At 41.3% G+C, this 18,448-nt stretch overlaps 1 protein-coding gene across 1 annotated transcript in view; it reads right to left on the reverse strand.

The window, feature by feature from the left end:
* Window positions 1-18,448, reverse strand: part of WNK4 (WNK lysine deficient protein kinase 4) — a 180,802-nt gene that overhangs the window by 25,236 nt on the left and 137,118 nt on the right. The window contains exons 6-15 of the mRNA XM_073572303.1: window positions 17,841-18,060; window positions 16,329-16,686; window positions 15,467-15,606; window positions 14,733-14,809; window positions 14,400-14,541; window positions 13,856-13,972; window positions 4,186-4,356; window positions 3,125-3,179; window positions 2,869-3,024; window positions 823-1,724 (exon numbers count right to left, since the gene is read on the reverse strand). Of these exons, the coding sequence (XP_073428404.1) occupies window positions 823-1,724; window positions 2,869-3,024; window positions 3,125-3,179; window positions 4,186-4,356; window positions 13,856-13,972; window positions 14,400-14,541; window positions 14,733-14,809; window positions 15,467-15,606; window positions 16,329-16,686; window positions 17,841-18,060 (2,338 nt within the window). The remainder of the gene's footprint in view (window positions 1-822; window positions 1,725-2,868; window positions 3,025-3,124; window positions 3,180-4,185; window positions 4,357-13,855; window positions 13,973-14,399; window positions 14,542-14,732; window positions 14,810-15,466; window positions 15,607-16,328; window positions 16,687-17,840; window positions 18,061-18,448) is intronic.

Genomic DNA, 18,448 nt, shown 5'->3' on the forward strand with positions numbered 1-18,448 from the left:
ACATAAAACAGAATTTGTGAAAATAAAGGTTTATTCCCTGCTAGTTCCAAATGAAACCAATAGTACTGAAATGTCTAAGGTGTTTTTATATTATAAAAGTATGATGCAGTAATATCACTAACTGATGAAGTTTGCAATTTGCAAAAAAACTCATTCTGCGATACTCTGTATATATGATGAATTATCCCTATATTTACATTTATAAGTAACCGCCAAAAGTATGGAGTTTTTTTGTGTTAAACCTTAGGGGTCTAAGAACTTGTGTAGACCATTCATTTAAAGTGCATTGATTTCTATTAAAGAGTTATTCACGATTTTTTAATAGCCAAAAAGCAGGGGATATATTACGACATCATAAAATGTCTTGCCACTCAATTGCCATCACCAGCCTTTATTAACTCTGCTGCCATCATGATGTTCAGATTACCATTACGTGACCACTTCAGCCAATCATGGAGTTAGCAATTATTATTTAGTCCAGGGACTGGCTGTAGTGGTCATATACAAAGTTAAAACATCACCACCAAGACAGGCAGAAACACTGGAGTGGTGGTGCTGGAGGAGTGAGGTATTTGCCTTTTATACTTTCTATAGTTTTATCGTAAACCCTACTGTCAGGACATTTTTTAATAATTTGTCTGATTATCATCAGCTCACAACAGTACTTAAGGTAAACTAAAGGTTGGAGCACAATAGTCATCAGTTCTCGCTGATTTATTTGGAGAATCTAGCAGGAACTTATCCCTTTGATTAATCTGTTGACTGAACCACGTCCCAACAAGACAATTTACATCACCTCACACGTTAAAAGCTAATGCTTACAGGTTTGTTCATGGTCTGTCCCACCACACATCCAGTAGCTTCTGAAACCTGATTTCCAGAAGGAGAAGAAGAAACCTCGTTGAAGTCCCCTAACACTGGCTGGAGCTGAGGCAAGTCCTTGACAATCCGAGGAGAAGGTGGCACTTCCTGCTGCTGAGTTGGCTGTTGAAGGTATCCTGGCATGCTTGTAGATGGCACTTGGTGAGGAAACATTCCACTCTGTGGCACATAATCTTGGGTTGCAAAGGGCTGTGAGAAATTGCCACTCACATTAGAAAAAGTTTGGCCTGGCATATTTTGAATATACATCCCACTGGTGTGAGGAGAGCCTGGGTATACATAAGGGCACTGACCACGGAAATCTTTGACTGGACTTTGAGGTTGAGAGTAACTTGAGGGATACATCAGAGGAGTGTGTAGATGTCCAGACATTGGCTGAGGAAAGGCAGTAGGCATCCCTTGAGGTTGTGTTGTAGCAGTTGATGCCACTGGTAACAAGGTTTGAGCCATACTCATAGCCAAAGATAAGACATTGGCTAAGGAAAACATAGGCGCTGTTGCAGACCACTGGGTGGCTGGTGGAACATTAGATGCTAAAGCGTTAGTCATAGTCTGTGGCACCATACCACTATTCAGCATGTGTTGCAAGGCAGTTCCATGATTTACAGAAGAATTGATCATGTTTGGAAATAAAGGATTTTGGGAGCTCATATGTTCTGCTGAAGATGAAGGCATCAAGTGTTGGGGTAAAGTCGAAAAGTAGTTACCACTATGCATGGAGCTGTATGTTGCTGGCGGAAAAGTGTGGGAAGATGGCATGGAATAGCTGGTTGAGAAAGGTACAGCGGGACTGGATGTTGTTTCAAAAGAAGGCCAGGTTCTGCTTGCTGACATTGGAGAACCTAAAAATAAAACAGGCAGGCATGGTAAAAAAAAAGTTTAAAGAACTTGAAACAGCAAACTAAGATAGACAGTAACATCTGGGAATCAACGACTCAAAATAAAATTTTGTGACTTTCAAGTTACAACCAAACGATCTTCAACCTAGAACAGTAACTGTAAAATTTTATGCATAATCCATGAAGCTTTTTCTTAATTCAATTGCCCCCATTGAACCATGTAGTTTCATCTACAGGATCAGCACATCCGCTCCTATGTATTCACGGAAAATATTGCATAGAAGATATATCAATTTTGTAATTTATAAAGAATATGATTTTAAATGTTTTATATCTTGGAAGAATGAAATTGGGATGATAATATATAACTATAACCCAGAAATTTTGGACAATTGTATGCTTTCAACTTTGTAGGAATAATTTGGGGAAGGCTCTTTTCTATCCCTGCAAGACTGTGTCCAAGTGCACAAAGCAAGGTCCATGAAAGAACAATTGGGTGAGTTTGAATTGGAAGAACATAACTGCCCTCACAAATCCCTGAATTCAACCTCATCAAACACCTCTGCGATGAACTATAATGCAGATTGTGGGCCAGAACCTCCCATCCAACATCAGTGTCTGACCACACAAATGTTCTTTTGGATGAATGTGCATAAAATTACCACAGATACACTCCAAATCTTGTAAAAAGCCTTCCCTGGAGAGTAGAAGCTTTTATAGTTGCAAAGAGGTGTCCTTATTAATGCCTCCGGATTTACAATTGTATATAAAAGAAGTTCCTGTAGGTGTGACATGTAGGGGTCTCAATTCTTTGTGTATAGTATATAGTGTTTGTCACCATAAGCACAGGGAAAACTTCTAATAAATAGTGCGTCAGTATAGTAGTATATGCATAGTCGAGGAGATACATTTGTAACTGAAAGCTCTCATACTCATTAAAGAAAAGTAGTCTGAACTGTAGCCTTTTTTCCGTAGGACTGAAAACATCTAATGTGCATGGGGACTTCCCAACTCTCCAGACTGAGGAGATTGGTGGAAAGAAGAATGCGGCCTATTGAATTTCAACTATAACATCAGGTAATTGTTGTTCAAGGAGTAGATATAAGTGATTTCCATTATTTAATTGCAACTGCAATTAAAGAATTACCTATGGTCATAGTAGGAGGAAGAGATTTCGTTCTATGGTCTGGAGTACCCATTAGAGGTCCCGCTGGACCAAACACATCATTGTCTAGAACAGGACTGCTCTGGTAGACATGGCCAGGGGAACCAATTCCTTTGCTGGGACTTGTACATACTAAATCTAGAAAGAAAAGTAAAGCTTAATGTAAATGTAAATTTGGGTGACAGAAAATAAGGAAGTCGCTAATATCTGTAAGAATAGGATCATTTCAGGTACTTACCACTAAGCGAAGAAGAGGAAAAGGATCGTGATAACTCTTGAAGTTGAAGATCAGCCTGTGGGAAAATATTGAGATGACAAGTTAGCAATTTCCCCAAATTTTTCACTTTCCGTTCTTGTACACCTAACCATCATACCCTTTATATCACTTAATATCACTTAAAGAAGCACCCCTATCAACATTTTTATCCTTTTAATATACTGCAGTCATATGTAACGATTTCACCCCTCAGTGCTGAGCTGTCTGTGCAGTGATTGACAGCTCATTTGACCAGTCTGGTGCAGGGGCGAGCTGAGCTATCGGTGTTTTGACTGACACCTCGGCCGCCCAATCTGAGACTGGGAGGTGCTGAGCTCTTATCCGGTGCTATCAGTTACCATAATTGCTAAACAATTTAACTGAGCTGGCAGTTGTAGCTTCAGCAAAGTGTGGATAGTTCACTGTGTGCCTTGTATTTTGCTGATTACTTGACTACGACTTTTGTCTCTTCCCTCTGTTTATGACGTACTCCCGGCCTGTTCATATGAAGTGACTCAGAATCACATCATCATATAACACTGTATACTTACAATTTCTAATTTTGTCTTTCTACTTAGTTAATTCTTCTCTTGTCCATTAGGTCTATGACATCACATGATTAAAAACTGACTAGCTGAATCCTTCTAAGCTCTAAGTAGAAACAAGAGGTTAATTTTCCTTGTATGAATCATGAGTCACTGCAAAAGTCCCTGGCAGATGGGGAGGAGGGAGTAACTGGGTCAGTTGTTGAAGAAGAGAATGATAAATGCAGGGACAAGAGACTTCCAGTTTCTACACAGAGCTGAGAAAAGAGAAGAATTAGCTGGGTAGAAAGGCAAAATCAGCAATTGTAAGTACACAGTGCTATATAATGTTATTACTGCAATGTATTAATAGGATAAAAACTTTGATGTAAGCTTCTTTAATATATCGCTAATGATTTCACTTGAACCTAATGCTTTTTATCATTATGGTCATGCAACATCAAATGTTTGTCAACATTACCTTTAAAATCATGAATAAATACATGGAGCCTCACACACCTGTAAATTAGGCAGAGAGGCAGTGCATGGACCAGTAGTCAGCCTATCAATGTCATCTTCTCGGTCTCCATTAGTCTCTTTTTTGAGGAGCGTCTCCACACGGTGGATGATGTCCTTTATCCTATTGGTGAAGCTCTCTCTTTCCGACTGCATAATAAACTCACTGTTTACCTTGGGGGGGGGGGGAACAGAAAGAAACTTAAGTCTCTATCCTATGTTTTTACTTTGGCTCTTTGTACAGTATAAAAATTAAAATGTATCTCTACTCAAAAAGCAAAAGCTTACAAAGGCCCGTAAACACACCTCTTGCCGTATGTACAATATTAAAAGTTTTCGAGCAATATTTTAGGTGGTAGAACTGCTCTTCCTTTTGGAAGTAGAAAACTTTCATCTATAGGCAGCCATTTTTTTTTTTTTAATTCGTTTATTAAACAAGGAAAAAAAATTTAATGTACACCATACAGATTTGCTTGTGGCTATAAACAACATTATACAGAGCATACACATTACCATCTGTCTGTTAAATACTAAACAAAAAAAAACAAAAAAAGGAGAAAATTGAATACTCATTAATATACTGATAAGATATGTATAATGCCCCAAGCATATACAGATAGCAACAAGCTATACATTATAAGCATGTACATCAGTCCTATCTCACCAGCCTTTACCTTATCACTCAAATAATATAGATTGATTACACAGGTCAACGAAAAAAATTTTTTTTTCTGGTGTCCAAAATATTTTAATGAATTTGGGGTATTTTTGGGGTGCTGATTCTGAATATGTCATCAGTTTTGCCAGATTGGCTCAAGTTTTTGAGATTTTTGGTATCTTATTTATAGCACTTGTTGGTAAATGCGACGCATCATCTCATTAATTTCTTTGGATTAGTACTTGAACTGAGCAGTTCTCAATATAGTTTTGTGTTAATTAGTGTTCTAAAAGTTTGTTCATAGCTTGATTTTTGCACTAACTTTATGTTGTTGTCTGTTTTCCAGTGAAAAGCATGAACTCATCATGAAGAAGTTGTCTTAACGATCCAGACTCATTCTGTTACATTTGTGGTGAATATACACTGCCAAAACATAGAAGAAACATAACAGACTTCGTAAAAAAAGTGTATTTTGCCTATTTTGGGGTTATGCTTGGGGACCAAGACAAGTTTTGGGCACCACACATAGTGTGCAAAGCATGTATCGAATTATTACGAAAATGGAGCAAAGGACAAAGAAAAAGCTTCAAATTTGGTGTTCCAATGGTGTGGAGAGAGCCAAAAAATCATCATGATGACTGTTATTTCTGTGCAGTGCAAGTGCAAGGATTCAATAAGCATAAGAAACGAAAATGGGAGTAACATGGAATCTGCAAGAAGGCCTGTCCCTCATTGTGAAGATGTGCCTGTACCTGTGTTTACCATAAATAACAGTCATCATGATGATTTTTTGGCTCTCTCCACACCATTGGAACACCAAATTTGAAGCTTTTTCTTTGTCCTTTGCTCCATTTTCGTAATAATTCGATACATGCTTTGCACACTATGTGTGGTGCCCAAAACTTGTCTTGGTCCCCAAGCATAACCCCAAAATAGGCAAAATACACTTTTTTTACGAAGTCTGTTATGTTTCTTCTATGTTTTGGCAGTGTGTATTCACCACAAATGTAACAGAATGAGTCTGGATCGTTAAGACAACTTCTTCTTGATGAGTTCATGCTTTTCACTGGAAAACAGACAACAACATAAAGTTAGTGCAAAAATCAAGCTATGAACAAACTTTTAGAACACTAATTAACACAAAACTATATTGAGAACTGCTCAGTTCAAGTACTAATCCAAAGAAATTAATGAGATGATGCGTCGCATTTACCAACAAGTGCTATAAATAAGATACCAAAAATCTCAAAAACTTGAGCCAATCTGGCAAAACTGATGACATATTCAGAATCAGCACCCCAAAAATACCCTAAATTCGATGAAATATCTTTGGCACCAAAAATGCTGTTGAGATTCCTAAACTAACCTAGGACTACATCAACTATTTACTAATTCACAGCCTACTATCTTGCACTATATTATCTCATATGCCATGTCTTCATTCTACAAAGTAAGATGAGAAGAATTCCACCTCCCCCAGATCTTCAAATTTACCCAAGTATCCTCTGTTCTGATATAGTGTGTGCTCGTATGGAACAATTGTATTTACCAAGTCAATCTAGGTTTTAAGAGAAGGACATGAATTACCCATCCACTGTAATGCCAATACTTTCCGTGCCATAAACAGCGTCTCACGTAGAAAAATCCCAGCATGGTGACCCCAAACCTCCTCCTCCCATACCCCAAACAAGCAGACCAGTGGCTCCAGAGGGACAGGAGTTTGCACCAGTGATGACAAGAATAACGTCACCTCCTTCCAGTACTGTAGGATAGTGGGACACTGCCATATCATGTGAATAAAGTCTGCATCTGGTGAGTGACATCGCAAGCATACTGATGATTGGAATCGACCCATCCAAAAAAGTCGTATCGGAGTTAAATATGATTGGTTTATTATATACAACTGTATCATTCTATTATTAATAGATGGTGAGACTCCAATAGGAGATTTCAGGATCTCTTCCCACTCCTCTCCCAGCGTATTAGGGATGAGTCTTTCCCACTTCCCTTTAACAGAGCTTATGGCAGATTCTGCTCCCGGTGACTGCATGTACGTATATAAAGAGGATATGAGGCCCTGGGGACCCTGTGAGTTAAGAATTCCTATCAAAGGCAGGGACGAAATGGCACGCCCACACCCATACACCTTATGTGCGACTGGAGAGCTGATCTTAGCTGTAAATAGCGGAAAAATAGAGATCTCGGAACATAGCCTGTATCTACTCAAAAGACAGTAAGGCCCCATGATCATACAAGTTTCCTATCAGGGAGACATTATGTTGGATCCAAAAATCAGCGGACGGGTGACTTAGCAATACCGGGAAATAGACATTTTCCCATAGGGGCATTTCAGCTATGATATCTTGGAATCCAATCACTTTCTTAATTTGCCTCCATACTAATCTTGCCAGACGGAGCAAGGGCAGTAAACGAGGGACACCAGGCCTCTCCAACTCCAGGAAACCCAGTGGGCAATCAGTTCCTGCAGCGTGAAGCAAGTGACTTTCAGAATTAGGGAGATAATTACCCGGCATCCATTTACTTAAGGCTTTAGCCTGTCCAGCCAAATATATAGGAAGAAATCTGGCAGAGCCGCCCCACCTCCCTTTTTAGGCCTCTGTAGAGTGGACAATTTAAGTTTGGGTCTGGTTTTCCCCCATATAAAAGATGTAACCTGGGAATTAAGATTCACAAAGAAGGACTTGGGTATCATTACAGCACTATGCTGAAGAGAATAGCTAAGTTTGGGAAGTAATATCATTTTAATCAGGTTAATGCGTCCGGCCACAGACAGCGGTAATTTACTCCAGGCTGCAAATTTAACTCCAACCAGTTCCAGCAGTGGGCAGATATTAAGTTGTAAGTCGAGCATACTGTTATGGGATATATGGACACCCAGGTATTTAAAGCTAGATACAATAGACAACGAGAAGAGAGCCTCCAGTCGGGGGAATCGGGGCATGGGAGAGGGGTAACAGGGCAGACTTTTCCCAATTTATATATAAGCCCGAATATTTACTGAATCCGTCTATGGTGGCAATCACTTGAGGCAAAATTTCCTCCGCCTCGTCCATAAATATCACCATATCATCTGCATATAGACCTATGGTATCTACCCGATCCGCTATATCTATACCCCTAATGCCATGGGAACACCTTATACGTATTGCCAATGCCTCAATCGCAAGGGCGAAGAGAGCCGGGGAAAGAGACGGGTCCCCCTGTGTAATGAAAAGGACTCAGATATGGAATTGTTCACAATAATACGGGCCTTAGGGTACCGTTACACTTAGCGATGCACCAGCGATCCCGACAACGATATGGATCGCTGGTGCATCGCTAAGTGGTCGCTAGTGAGCTCCCAAACAGGCAGATCTCACCAGCGACATAGCAGCGGTCGGGGGTCGCTACTTACCTGTCAGACGCGGCGATCCTGATGTCCTCCCGCCCGCGTCCGCTCGTCGGCGCCACAGGAAGCCCAGCAGGAAGCGCCCGACGAGAAATGGTCCAGGACCTTCTCGCGCGATCAGCGATAACCAGCGGGGGAGCGGTCGGAGGTAAGTTTCAAACATAGCGATATCGCTAGCAATATCGCTATAACGTCACAAAAAACAGTGACGTTACAGCGATATTGCTAGCGATATCGCTATGTGTAACGGGGGCTTTAGGCTTCATATACAATGTTTTGACCCATTTTATGAACTTATCACCAAAGCCATATCTCTGTAGACATGCGGAGAGGAAAGGCCACTCAAGGGAGTCAAAAGCCTTGGCGGCATCTAGCGATGCCAGTGCCCATTTGTTGTCTGGCATTAGGGAGCTATATTGGACTTGTCTGATGTTAATCAAAGTGCTCTTACCAGGCATAAAGCCCGTCTGATCAGGATGTATAAGGTTCAGTATAATCAAATTTAATCTGGTGGCGAGAATCTTCGTAAAGATTTTATAGTCCACATTTACTAATGATATGGGACGATAGGATCCACATTCTAAAGGGTCCTTCCCCTCCTTCCTAAGTACTATGATGTTAGCCTCGTAAAAGGATTCAGGCATAGATTCCCCCTCCCATATTCCCCGAAATACCTTTAACAGAAGTGGCGTTAATACGTCTCGGTATTTCCTATACAATTCAATAGGGAACCCGTCCGGTCCAGGGGCCTTCCCAGAGGCCATGTCCGCTATAGCATTCTCGATCTCCTCCACAGTAAATTCAGCAACAATAAAGGCTCGCTGATCAGGATCTAAGGTAGGGAATGTTACATCCGACAAGTAATCCAAACACCCCAAATCATCAGAGCCACTTTTAGACTCATATAATGACGTATAGTAATCGTAAAAGCAGCCGAGAATCTCCTCAGTTGAAGACACCAACGAATCATCCGACTTACGGATCTGTAATATCGTATTAGAGGTATTATGCTGGCGCACCAGATGGGCCAAAATTTACTTGTTTGGTTTCCCAGCTCAAAATAAGACTGGCGGGCAAAGAATAATTTGCGCTTAGATTTAGTGTCCATATGCTGGGTGTATAGTCACTGGGCAGCCAACTACTCAATCCTATTGCCATTGGTTTGGTTAGATATGTATGCAGCCTCTGAATCCTTCAAACGCCGTTCCATCACATCATCTTCCCTTGAGGTTACCAGCTTAATGTAAGAAATTGTGGAGGACAAGCAGCCCCTCAGATATGCCTTAAGGGTATCCCAAAATAAATTAATATCCTGAGGTTCCTGGTGGGACAAAATGAAGCAATGCAATTGATCGATTGTTCTATCGGGGGATACTATCAGTTTCAACCAGAAAGGGTTCAACTTCCAAACCATCCTATTATTTAATTGCCCGTACTTAAGTTTGAGGATGACCGGGCTGTGATCTGAGATCCCTCTGCTGCCGTGCTCTATGTTATCTACCCACATCGCCAGACCACTGGATCCGAATATGTAATCTATGCGCGATAGGGAACGCTTAGTGCATGAGTGGCAGGTATACTCCCTCAACTCAGGGTGCCGCATTCTCCACAAATCTAACCAACCACTACCTTCCATAAATAGCGATAGCTGGGTTGTTGTCGGCGAAGGAACCCCTCCAGATACTCCATCATCCAATCTCAATTTATCAAAATGGTTATTCATGACCATATTGAAGTCCCCCATACAGATAACATCCGCATCCGGATAATTTAGGGCAAAGCTCATCGCCTTCTGAAGAATGGACATATTAGCAGGGGGTGGATTATAAACACACATAATCACATATTCCCTGGTATTTATTGATGCATATACGAAGACAAAACGACCCTCAGGATTCCTCCGAGTCTCCCTGGCTTCCCATCTAACATCTCTATGCACCAACAGTGAGACCCCCCTCGTGTAACTAGTATGGAATGCATGAACCGACCATTGTACCCAAGGCTTCTGCATGAACGAGCTGTATCCCTAGTCAGATGCGTCTCCACCAAGGCCACAATGTGAGCGCGGTAATGTCTAATCTGCGAGAAAACTTTGATCTTTTATACCTCTCACATTCCATGTCATGCATATCATCTCAGACCCCACATTCATTCCACTGGATATGGTCTACATCAGTGCTCGAGCAAAATTTAAAGACACCACACATGGATTGAAATTGCTGTTGGCTGCGAATTCTACCTAAAAACCAAATAAAACCATATAAAGAAACATCAAAGTGGAGAAACAAACAATACAGGAGCAAAGTCCAGCTCTCCCGGCATGAAATAGGCAAGAGGATACCATCACTGAGCTCAGTGTCCGGTATTGTTGGTAATCTAGACGCCTGTGGAAAAAAGAGCTCCAATCAAACCATCACTAAAAAAAATAAAATTCTGATTAACAGTAGAAACATTAGGATTCCTTCGCAGCAGACCCTTTGTGGGACTGCAACTACTCAGCCGCCTCCGCCGGATCTGTAAAAAATATAGAAGAACCCCCATGGACCACCCAGATCTTGGCCGGATAGATCATAGAATACACAACATTCCTCTCCCGCAGCCGCTTATTGATGTCCATGAATTGTGCCCGTTGTATCTGGAGTTCCATAGAAAAATCCAGAAAGATTGAGATGGTAGCATTGTTGAACTTGATGGGACTTTTCTGTCGAGCGAGACGTAGAATCACATCCCTGTCCCTGCAATTGAGGAGACACGCCAGAAAAGGTCTAGATGGGGCTCCAGGAGGAAGAGGTCTTGTAGGAACCCTACGAGCCCTTTCCACAGCAAATGTTGGGGAAAATTCATCTCCCAGAGAAGTTTTGAGCCAGTCTTCTAAAAATTGTTCCGGATGTTGACCTTCCGGCAGACCAATAACTCAGATGTTGTTCCGACGCATTCTATTCTCCAGGTTGTCTGCTTTTTGCCGCCATGCGTTCACCGAGCCCATCGCTTTCGCAAGCTTGGCCTCCATGGGTACAATGGTGTCCTCTACCTTGGACACACTTGTCTCCACCTCCGTAATACGCCCTCTCATGGCCTGCATATCTTGTTGAAGACGCCCCACCTCGGTATACATGTCCTCTATTTTCCCCGTCAGCGATGTCCTAGTTAAGGAGATGGCCTGCATCAGTTGCTCAGATGTTTGCTTGAGGGTTAATTCCTCCTGCTCACTCCCCTCTTCACCCTCAGAGGGACGGTTTTTACACTGAGACTGTGAGGGGTTGTTTCTGAGGGACCGTGTGTCAGAATGGTCAGGTCTAGCAAACTTTCAATTTTTCGGCTGCTCCTGCCCCCTTAGAGCGGTTCATTTTCAATAGCAATATGGCACAGCCGGGTAACAGAAACGGTGCACTCAGGGGACTCCCAGATCCAAGTTATGAGCACAGCAGTGCTATAATATAATGATGACAGGTGTCCTAAGGGCAACACAGAGCAGTAGCACAGGAGGATAAGATCCGGCTCTAACCGACGAACGAGCGGCCTTATGGCTAGGGAGGGATCCGCAGTGCCCACAGAGATATCAGCCAGGTGGGGGTCAAAAGGCCCCTAAAGTAATGACACTGGCAAGTCAGGTGGCTTAGCAGAGGGGAGTGTGGTCCCCAATCTTCCAGAGCACTCACCACTTCTCCCCTTCAGTTCCTCAGGATGCGTGTACACCGACCTGTCAGCGCTGCGAGGAAGGAGCCAGCGCCACGTCTCTCACTGCCAGTGCGTGCTTCTGAAGATGGCCGCCATCCCGTGCAGGCCCCACTGGCAGCCACGACCCATGCAGCTATCAGTCCGCCGAGATTCGGCCTCCCAGGGGGTCCAGAGGTGCTCTGCGGTCCAGAGGGATCGATACCGGCAGTTATATCGCGGTGGCCCGAGTCCACTGACCGGATGAATATCAGGATATGAGGAGCTCTCCCCAAGTGCGTCCTCTCTCCGCCGCTACATAGCCACGCCCCCATAGGCAGCCATTTTACAGGATACAATATCATTGTACTGCAAAGTTGTATAATGTGTCAGCCCATCTGGCATTCTTAGCTTAAAGTGTGCCTCCTTTTTTATCAACTTTCCGGAAATCACTGCACACAGATAACAATCTGCTTCTTTCTCCACTTATCTGCATTCTCTCTTCCTGCCCTCTGCCTCCTGTACTGATCACCTTGTTTTTTTTTTCGCTGGTAAATTCATTATCAGAGAGTAAGAAATGAACATTGACAATAAATTTTACGGCAAGGAGGAGAGGACGGAGAAGCCGCAGAGAGAAGAGGCAGAGAAACACACAGATGCTGCTGCTGCTGTGTATGTGAGAGAGCTAGGTGAGAAGGATCTCCTCCTCGCTCCGCGTGCATTGTCTCAACGGCATCTTGGAAGGTAATGTTCAGCAGCTCTTATCTTCGTAAACCACTATCTGGAGAGTAACAGTAAAACATGAGGGCTGATAATAAGGGTGTCACTGTTCAACCCATGTATTAAAGTGACAAGTGCTTATAAAGTGATGCCAGATTATTCTGCACAGTTGTAGTTTTGGACATTGGACACCTTCCTTAAGTTTGGTGCGTTGAGTTATAACAGTGACAAACGAGTCATACAGAACACTTAAGAGCAAAGACTGACATTTACCCTAATAATCAAGAAGTATCATTTCTCCTTGCGGAGAATGACATGCTAAGCATGTCGAGATGAGGAGACTTAAAGTTGCAGTGCTCCTCTGGGAAATATGCTAATTATGCAAATTGTCTCTTCAGAGAGGAAGAGGACTAGAACTCTAGTGCCACCTATTGGAAGTAGCAATCCTAGAAGTCAATGTCGACCCTTTAACGAGCCTTGTTACATGACATAGGATAAAAGCCAAGCCAGAATCTCAATTTGCAGACACTGTGTTTTTGGGTACTGCCCCTCATCAGTGCAGAGTGTGAGATCTGGTTTGACTGTGAGAGAGGCGTCTGACCGATATCCAAGAAGTATTGTTTCTCCTTGCGGAGAATGACATGCTAAGCATGTCGAGATGAGGAGACTTAAAGCCGCAATGCTCCTCTGGGAAATATGCTAATTATTGTCTCTGAAGAGACAATTTGCATAATTAGCATTATTGCCCCACGAACAATGATACCAGCAGTGATTTAGAAAAAATGTTGTGACACTACTTACTGCACTATATTATTTTTGCTGTACACTTTCGGCTAAGTTAAGATGCAGCTTTTTTATGCAAACTAAAAGAGGCTTTTTACAGAACCAACAAAAGCTACGAAGTTTCAGAAATCTTATGAACACGCTTGATTTTTTTTTTCTTGATTGAATTTGAGAACTGCAGCATTTATTTTTAAATTTGCAGCCTTTCAATTCTCTCAGACTTTTTGAAGCATTTTTGAGGAGTAAAACTAACTTTAGTAAAAATGTTACGTAGCCAAAGCCCACACGTAATACGCAGTCAAAAAAATCTGCAAAAAATGCAACAAAACATACATTCTGAATGCAGCATTTTTACTGCCAAGAGAGCGAGTTTTGGCTGCAGAAAAAAAACCCCGCAAAAACGCTGCATGTGAGCATAGCCTTACTTGAGAATACACTTTGTTACTTACCATAACTGTTGCAATGTCCTCTGGGTTATCCCCATCGAGGTCAAACTTGAAAGTGACCATTTTACCATTATAGGTCTGCAGCTGGCACTCTACAACTCGATCACTTTTATCTGAGATCTGTACAAAAAAAGAAGGAATTGACTGTGAAAACCTGATAATATTGAATACTAATACAGCTTCGAGTGACTCACCAAAGTTACGCAGTCTTACTCATGCATTGGTAATATCTAAAATCTTGTTTACCGCACAATTAATGGAGATACCAGTGCTATTCATAGTTATTATATACTGATCTTTTACATCTAATGTTGACCGAGCGTCATGGTAAAAATATGATTTTACTGTGTCTCGTAGGGAAAGTCAGATTGTTCTAAACAGCTATACCATGTGAGGAGCACTTCAAGCATAAAGCATTGCAATTAAGTGCAGCAAAGGTTTTTCCCTTCAGAAATACGTCTTGCACAAATTTTACAAATCTCCTTAAATATTCATCTGTCTTCCAAAAACACAATCAGTGTCATGTAGCCTTTCAGTGAATGCTTACATTGATTATACGCAGTCTTGACCTTGCTTTACGTCGCAGAAGTTTAGCAGGAGTCCTCTTCACAGGGGACTTGACAGTCCGCTCTACAGGAGAGAGGCCTTCACAGCCATCACTGAGCCCCGAGGCCACGTCGGATGCATAACTGAAAAGATATTTTAACATGCTGTATAACATGATATTAAGCAAACGAAAGGGAGACATTCACCATCACCAAATAAAACAGCAAACTGAGGAAAGTGTAAGACAATTTATGCAAACAAAAGAAAATCTTGGCCTGATTATGACTTCTAAACACCCTGCCATTAAATCTTCTTTTTCCCAGTTTCTGCTCACCTATCCACTGGAGAGGAGATATCACTAGGTAGTGCAACGGGAGAAGTTAGGTCTGAATTCACACTTACTGCAATACTCTGTGAAAACAAGATAGTGAAAGAATAACTAACTCTCAACTTACAATAAATATCATAATAAAATGATTCTCCAAAAGCAGTCAATGGCAAGTTTGATAAAAAATGTACAACATTAAAGGGATGGTCTGGAACTTTTTTTTACTATGTGTCAAAAAAGTGACAGGCAGGTAGTTGCTAACAGAAGCAACTACCTAACTGCCTGTTGTACCCAGCACTGGCACAGAGCGGTCACTGACTACTCCTGATGTGATTCAGCTGCTTTGAGTGAACAGAACAGCTCTTCTGCCTTCTGGGCTGCTCTGTCAACGGGGTGTGACTGTTGACGTCATGCTGATTGACATCCCCGGCTCCCCCAGATAGGCAGTGGGGAGCCGGCTGTCAATCAGCATGATGTCGGCAGTTCCTCCCTGTTAACACAGCAGAGTGGAAAAGAAGCCGGTGCTCTGTTGATATGATGTCAGCAGAAACAGCTGAATTGCTGGCAGAAGCAGTCTCTGACTGCTCTTTTCCGGTAAAGAACTGTGCCAAGCAGTGCTTAGGCACAATTTTTTTCTTTACAAAGTCCTGGGTTTCCCCTTTAAAAATATACATAATAAAGTATGCTTTACTACTAAAATGCAATAAGCTTATAAATCCCAAAGTATTTGTACTCCTTACCCCAGGAAAACATATCTCTGGCTGAGTGACTGGCGGGCTATTGGGATCTTCTTGAGAAGCATCACTTGAAGGTCTTTGGGACCCATCTGCAGTATCCATAAAGCCAGAAGAACTTAGGTACCCATCTGTCTCACAGTCCGCTGCAAAACAGATGTCATTTTAGGCTTAGCTAATTAAACTTGAAAATAGAAACCATAAGAGATGGGATTAAATAAAGACCATACATTTCACCCATGACACATTATATTTACCATATGTTAAAGGATTACAACACCTTTGATGAATGTTTCATAAGTTCTGCCTCCTTATGATGCCCATATATATTAGGCTACATGTTATGTGAATAGATGATTTCAACTATAACTTGCCGGTTGTAATCTTGCAATCCCTTAGACATAATTAAGACACCAAAATGGAGGAATGGCTATACATCTAAGGTGTATGGGGTATGCCGACTCTACCTTGACAGTTGATATTGGAGAAATAAGGAACGTGGAGTGTCACTTCAACCCAGAACACTCCAGTCACAGACAAATTTCATAGGTTTGCTTACCAAATTTATGTTCCCTCATTCAAGGATCAATAACTATCTAATGTGACCACCTTTACAAATTTACCAACTTGCCTCACTCTACTGATTAAGACTCATTTTTATTTGTAACTTCTCCAGCTGGGATAAAAGACCAATGTTCGCTTGTGTATCCAACCAGTCATTTACAATCTACAACTCTTAAACATTCTACATTAGATACCAATAACTTTCCCATAACACCCCTACACTGTCATAGTATAACCAAATATAAATACATGGCATTTACTTGAATAATTTGCTCAGTATATATGGCAGTAATATGTAGCTTACATGTAGCTGATGAGTAACATGAGTGTCTGAAGTTAAATGGATGATGCTGGTCTGCTTCTGGCTCCTCTGGTTCAGGCAAGAATGTACCACTGATGATTGACTCAGCAGAGTCTGAAGTTGTTGGTAAGGAAGTAGGACCAGATGCCACATCAGAAGCAGTAATGGTAGTGGTGCTTTGAGGGCCTCTCAGCTGCTCAAGAAGCTTGAGAATGCTTTGCTGCTTCTCCTCTTCTTTCTTCTTCAGTTCCTCTTGGGCACGTCTCACCTTTTCACGCTTACGTTTTATGGCTAATACCCGGTCTCGGATGGCTTTTGCCACAATTTTGTAGTCAGCTTCACAAACAAAGTTAAGCACCACCTGGGAAACACATAGCAATATACTCACGGTTAATTCACTTCATCCATCTATCTCTCCATTGATACTATTTTACATTTTTATTAAATGATGTGACATATAACCCTGGGGACATTCACTGTCGTTGTCTCTGATTATCTGTCATCATTATCCTCATGATTTCGCCAGGATTTTATAAGAATTGAATCTAAAGAGCCTCTGGTTTCACTTTTCTTATTCTTTGGTGGATTTGTAGTGTATTTTTCTTTAATGTTAAGGTTATCAGTCTTACTCATTCCTACTCAGTCTTACTCATTTATACTGTACTGCTTTATATGAAATTGAAATTTAATAAACAGAGTTTGAAAAAAATAAAAAAAAATGATGTGACATATACAGAGATAATTTTAAATCCAATGATGTGTTAAGGAGCCTATACAGTGTTAAGGAGCCTATACACTCTAGATATCTGTAGGACGAATACTCCTTTATCCAACAGCTTTCACTCCCAAGCTCTTGATACACATGCTCATTCCAGCTGTACAGGTATTTTTGATACGTATCTTCACTGAGATTAAATGGATCAGGTGTGTAAATTCAACTAGCCTGATCCATATTTTACTCCAACATTATCTGTGAAGCCGTGGGGCCCTGTGATCTACTTCTCCCATGTGTGGTTGCCTTAATGGTTTTGTCTGAGAAGAAGACAATTCTTCCACAGGATAGGTCATCAATATGAGATTGGTGGTCTGACACATGGTACTTCAACTGATCAGCTTATATGTGCTAGTAGGGACCAGATGTAAGCAATGTATGGGGCTGAACACCACAGCTCTGAACATTGTTCAGTACTTCAGTTGATCTCCCATTCACTTAAACAATAAATGTAACATCTGAGATGTAACTTTAGTAATTTATGACATAATCTTTACCAATTTTCCAAACAATGGGAAGTTTGCAGAGTTGACAATTGCTGAGGGTGAGGCCTCTTAACAACTGATAACCACAAAATACAAGTATAGTCTAGTACATACTATATTACGACATTGGTGGATGACGTCCTTTGTCTCTACCGCCACTTAATAGGTGACAAACTGACTATTTTAGAGAGAACATGGATAAACATTCCATTCAATTAATTTTTCTATATGGAAATGTAGGTTTATTAAAATTCTTACCATCTCCTGAGCCACCTCTTCAGCAATATCTTTGTAAAGGTCAAAGAGAAACTCAATAGCATTATTATCTTTGTATCTGCCATGCAGCTTTTTGGTGTCATCCATCCTCAGCCAAAGCTTCAAGGCTGGTTTAATGCCATCATCCTCCTCAGCAAGTTCAACATGGACTCCAGTGTCCTCCTGAAAGAAGGAGTGTTCGAGCAGGTCCTGGATGGTATATCTGTCAAGGTTGATAGTCATTTATTGATTACATCTTGTAAAATTACAGTATGAGAAATGGCAGAAGTGTGAAAATTTCAATTTGCTTATTCATCTGTTTTAACTAGCTTAGTCTATGTGGTCAATAGATGGTGGAAGAAAATTCAACAATAATCCAAAGACTTGACACAGAAAGCAAAAAGGTGGTTTTATGTTTTTGAACACTTTAGCTGTCCATACACATATACTTTCAGACATTTCCAGTTCCCCCATACTCATGCATTGTTGGCTAAACCATGCACGTATGTGTTCTGAATGAGAACATAGGTATAAAGGTACCGTTACACATAACAATGTCCCAGCGATCCCACCAACGATACGATGTGGATGAGATCGCTGGGACATTGTTA

The sequence above is a fragment of the Dendrobates tinctorius genome, unplaced genomic scaffold (genome assembly GCF_039654945.1).
Source record: "Dendrobates tinctorius isolate UK_male_01 unplaced genomic scaffold, ASM3965494v1 ptg000032l, whole genome shotgun sequence".
In the NCBI taxonomy this organism is placed as follows: domain Eukaryota; kingdom Metazoa; phylum Chordata; class Amphibia; order Anura; family Dendrobatidae; genus Dendrobates; species Dendrobates tinctorius.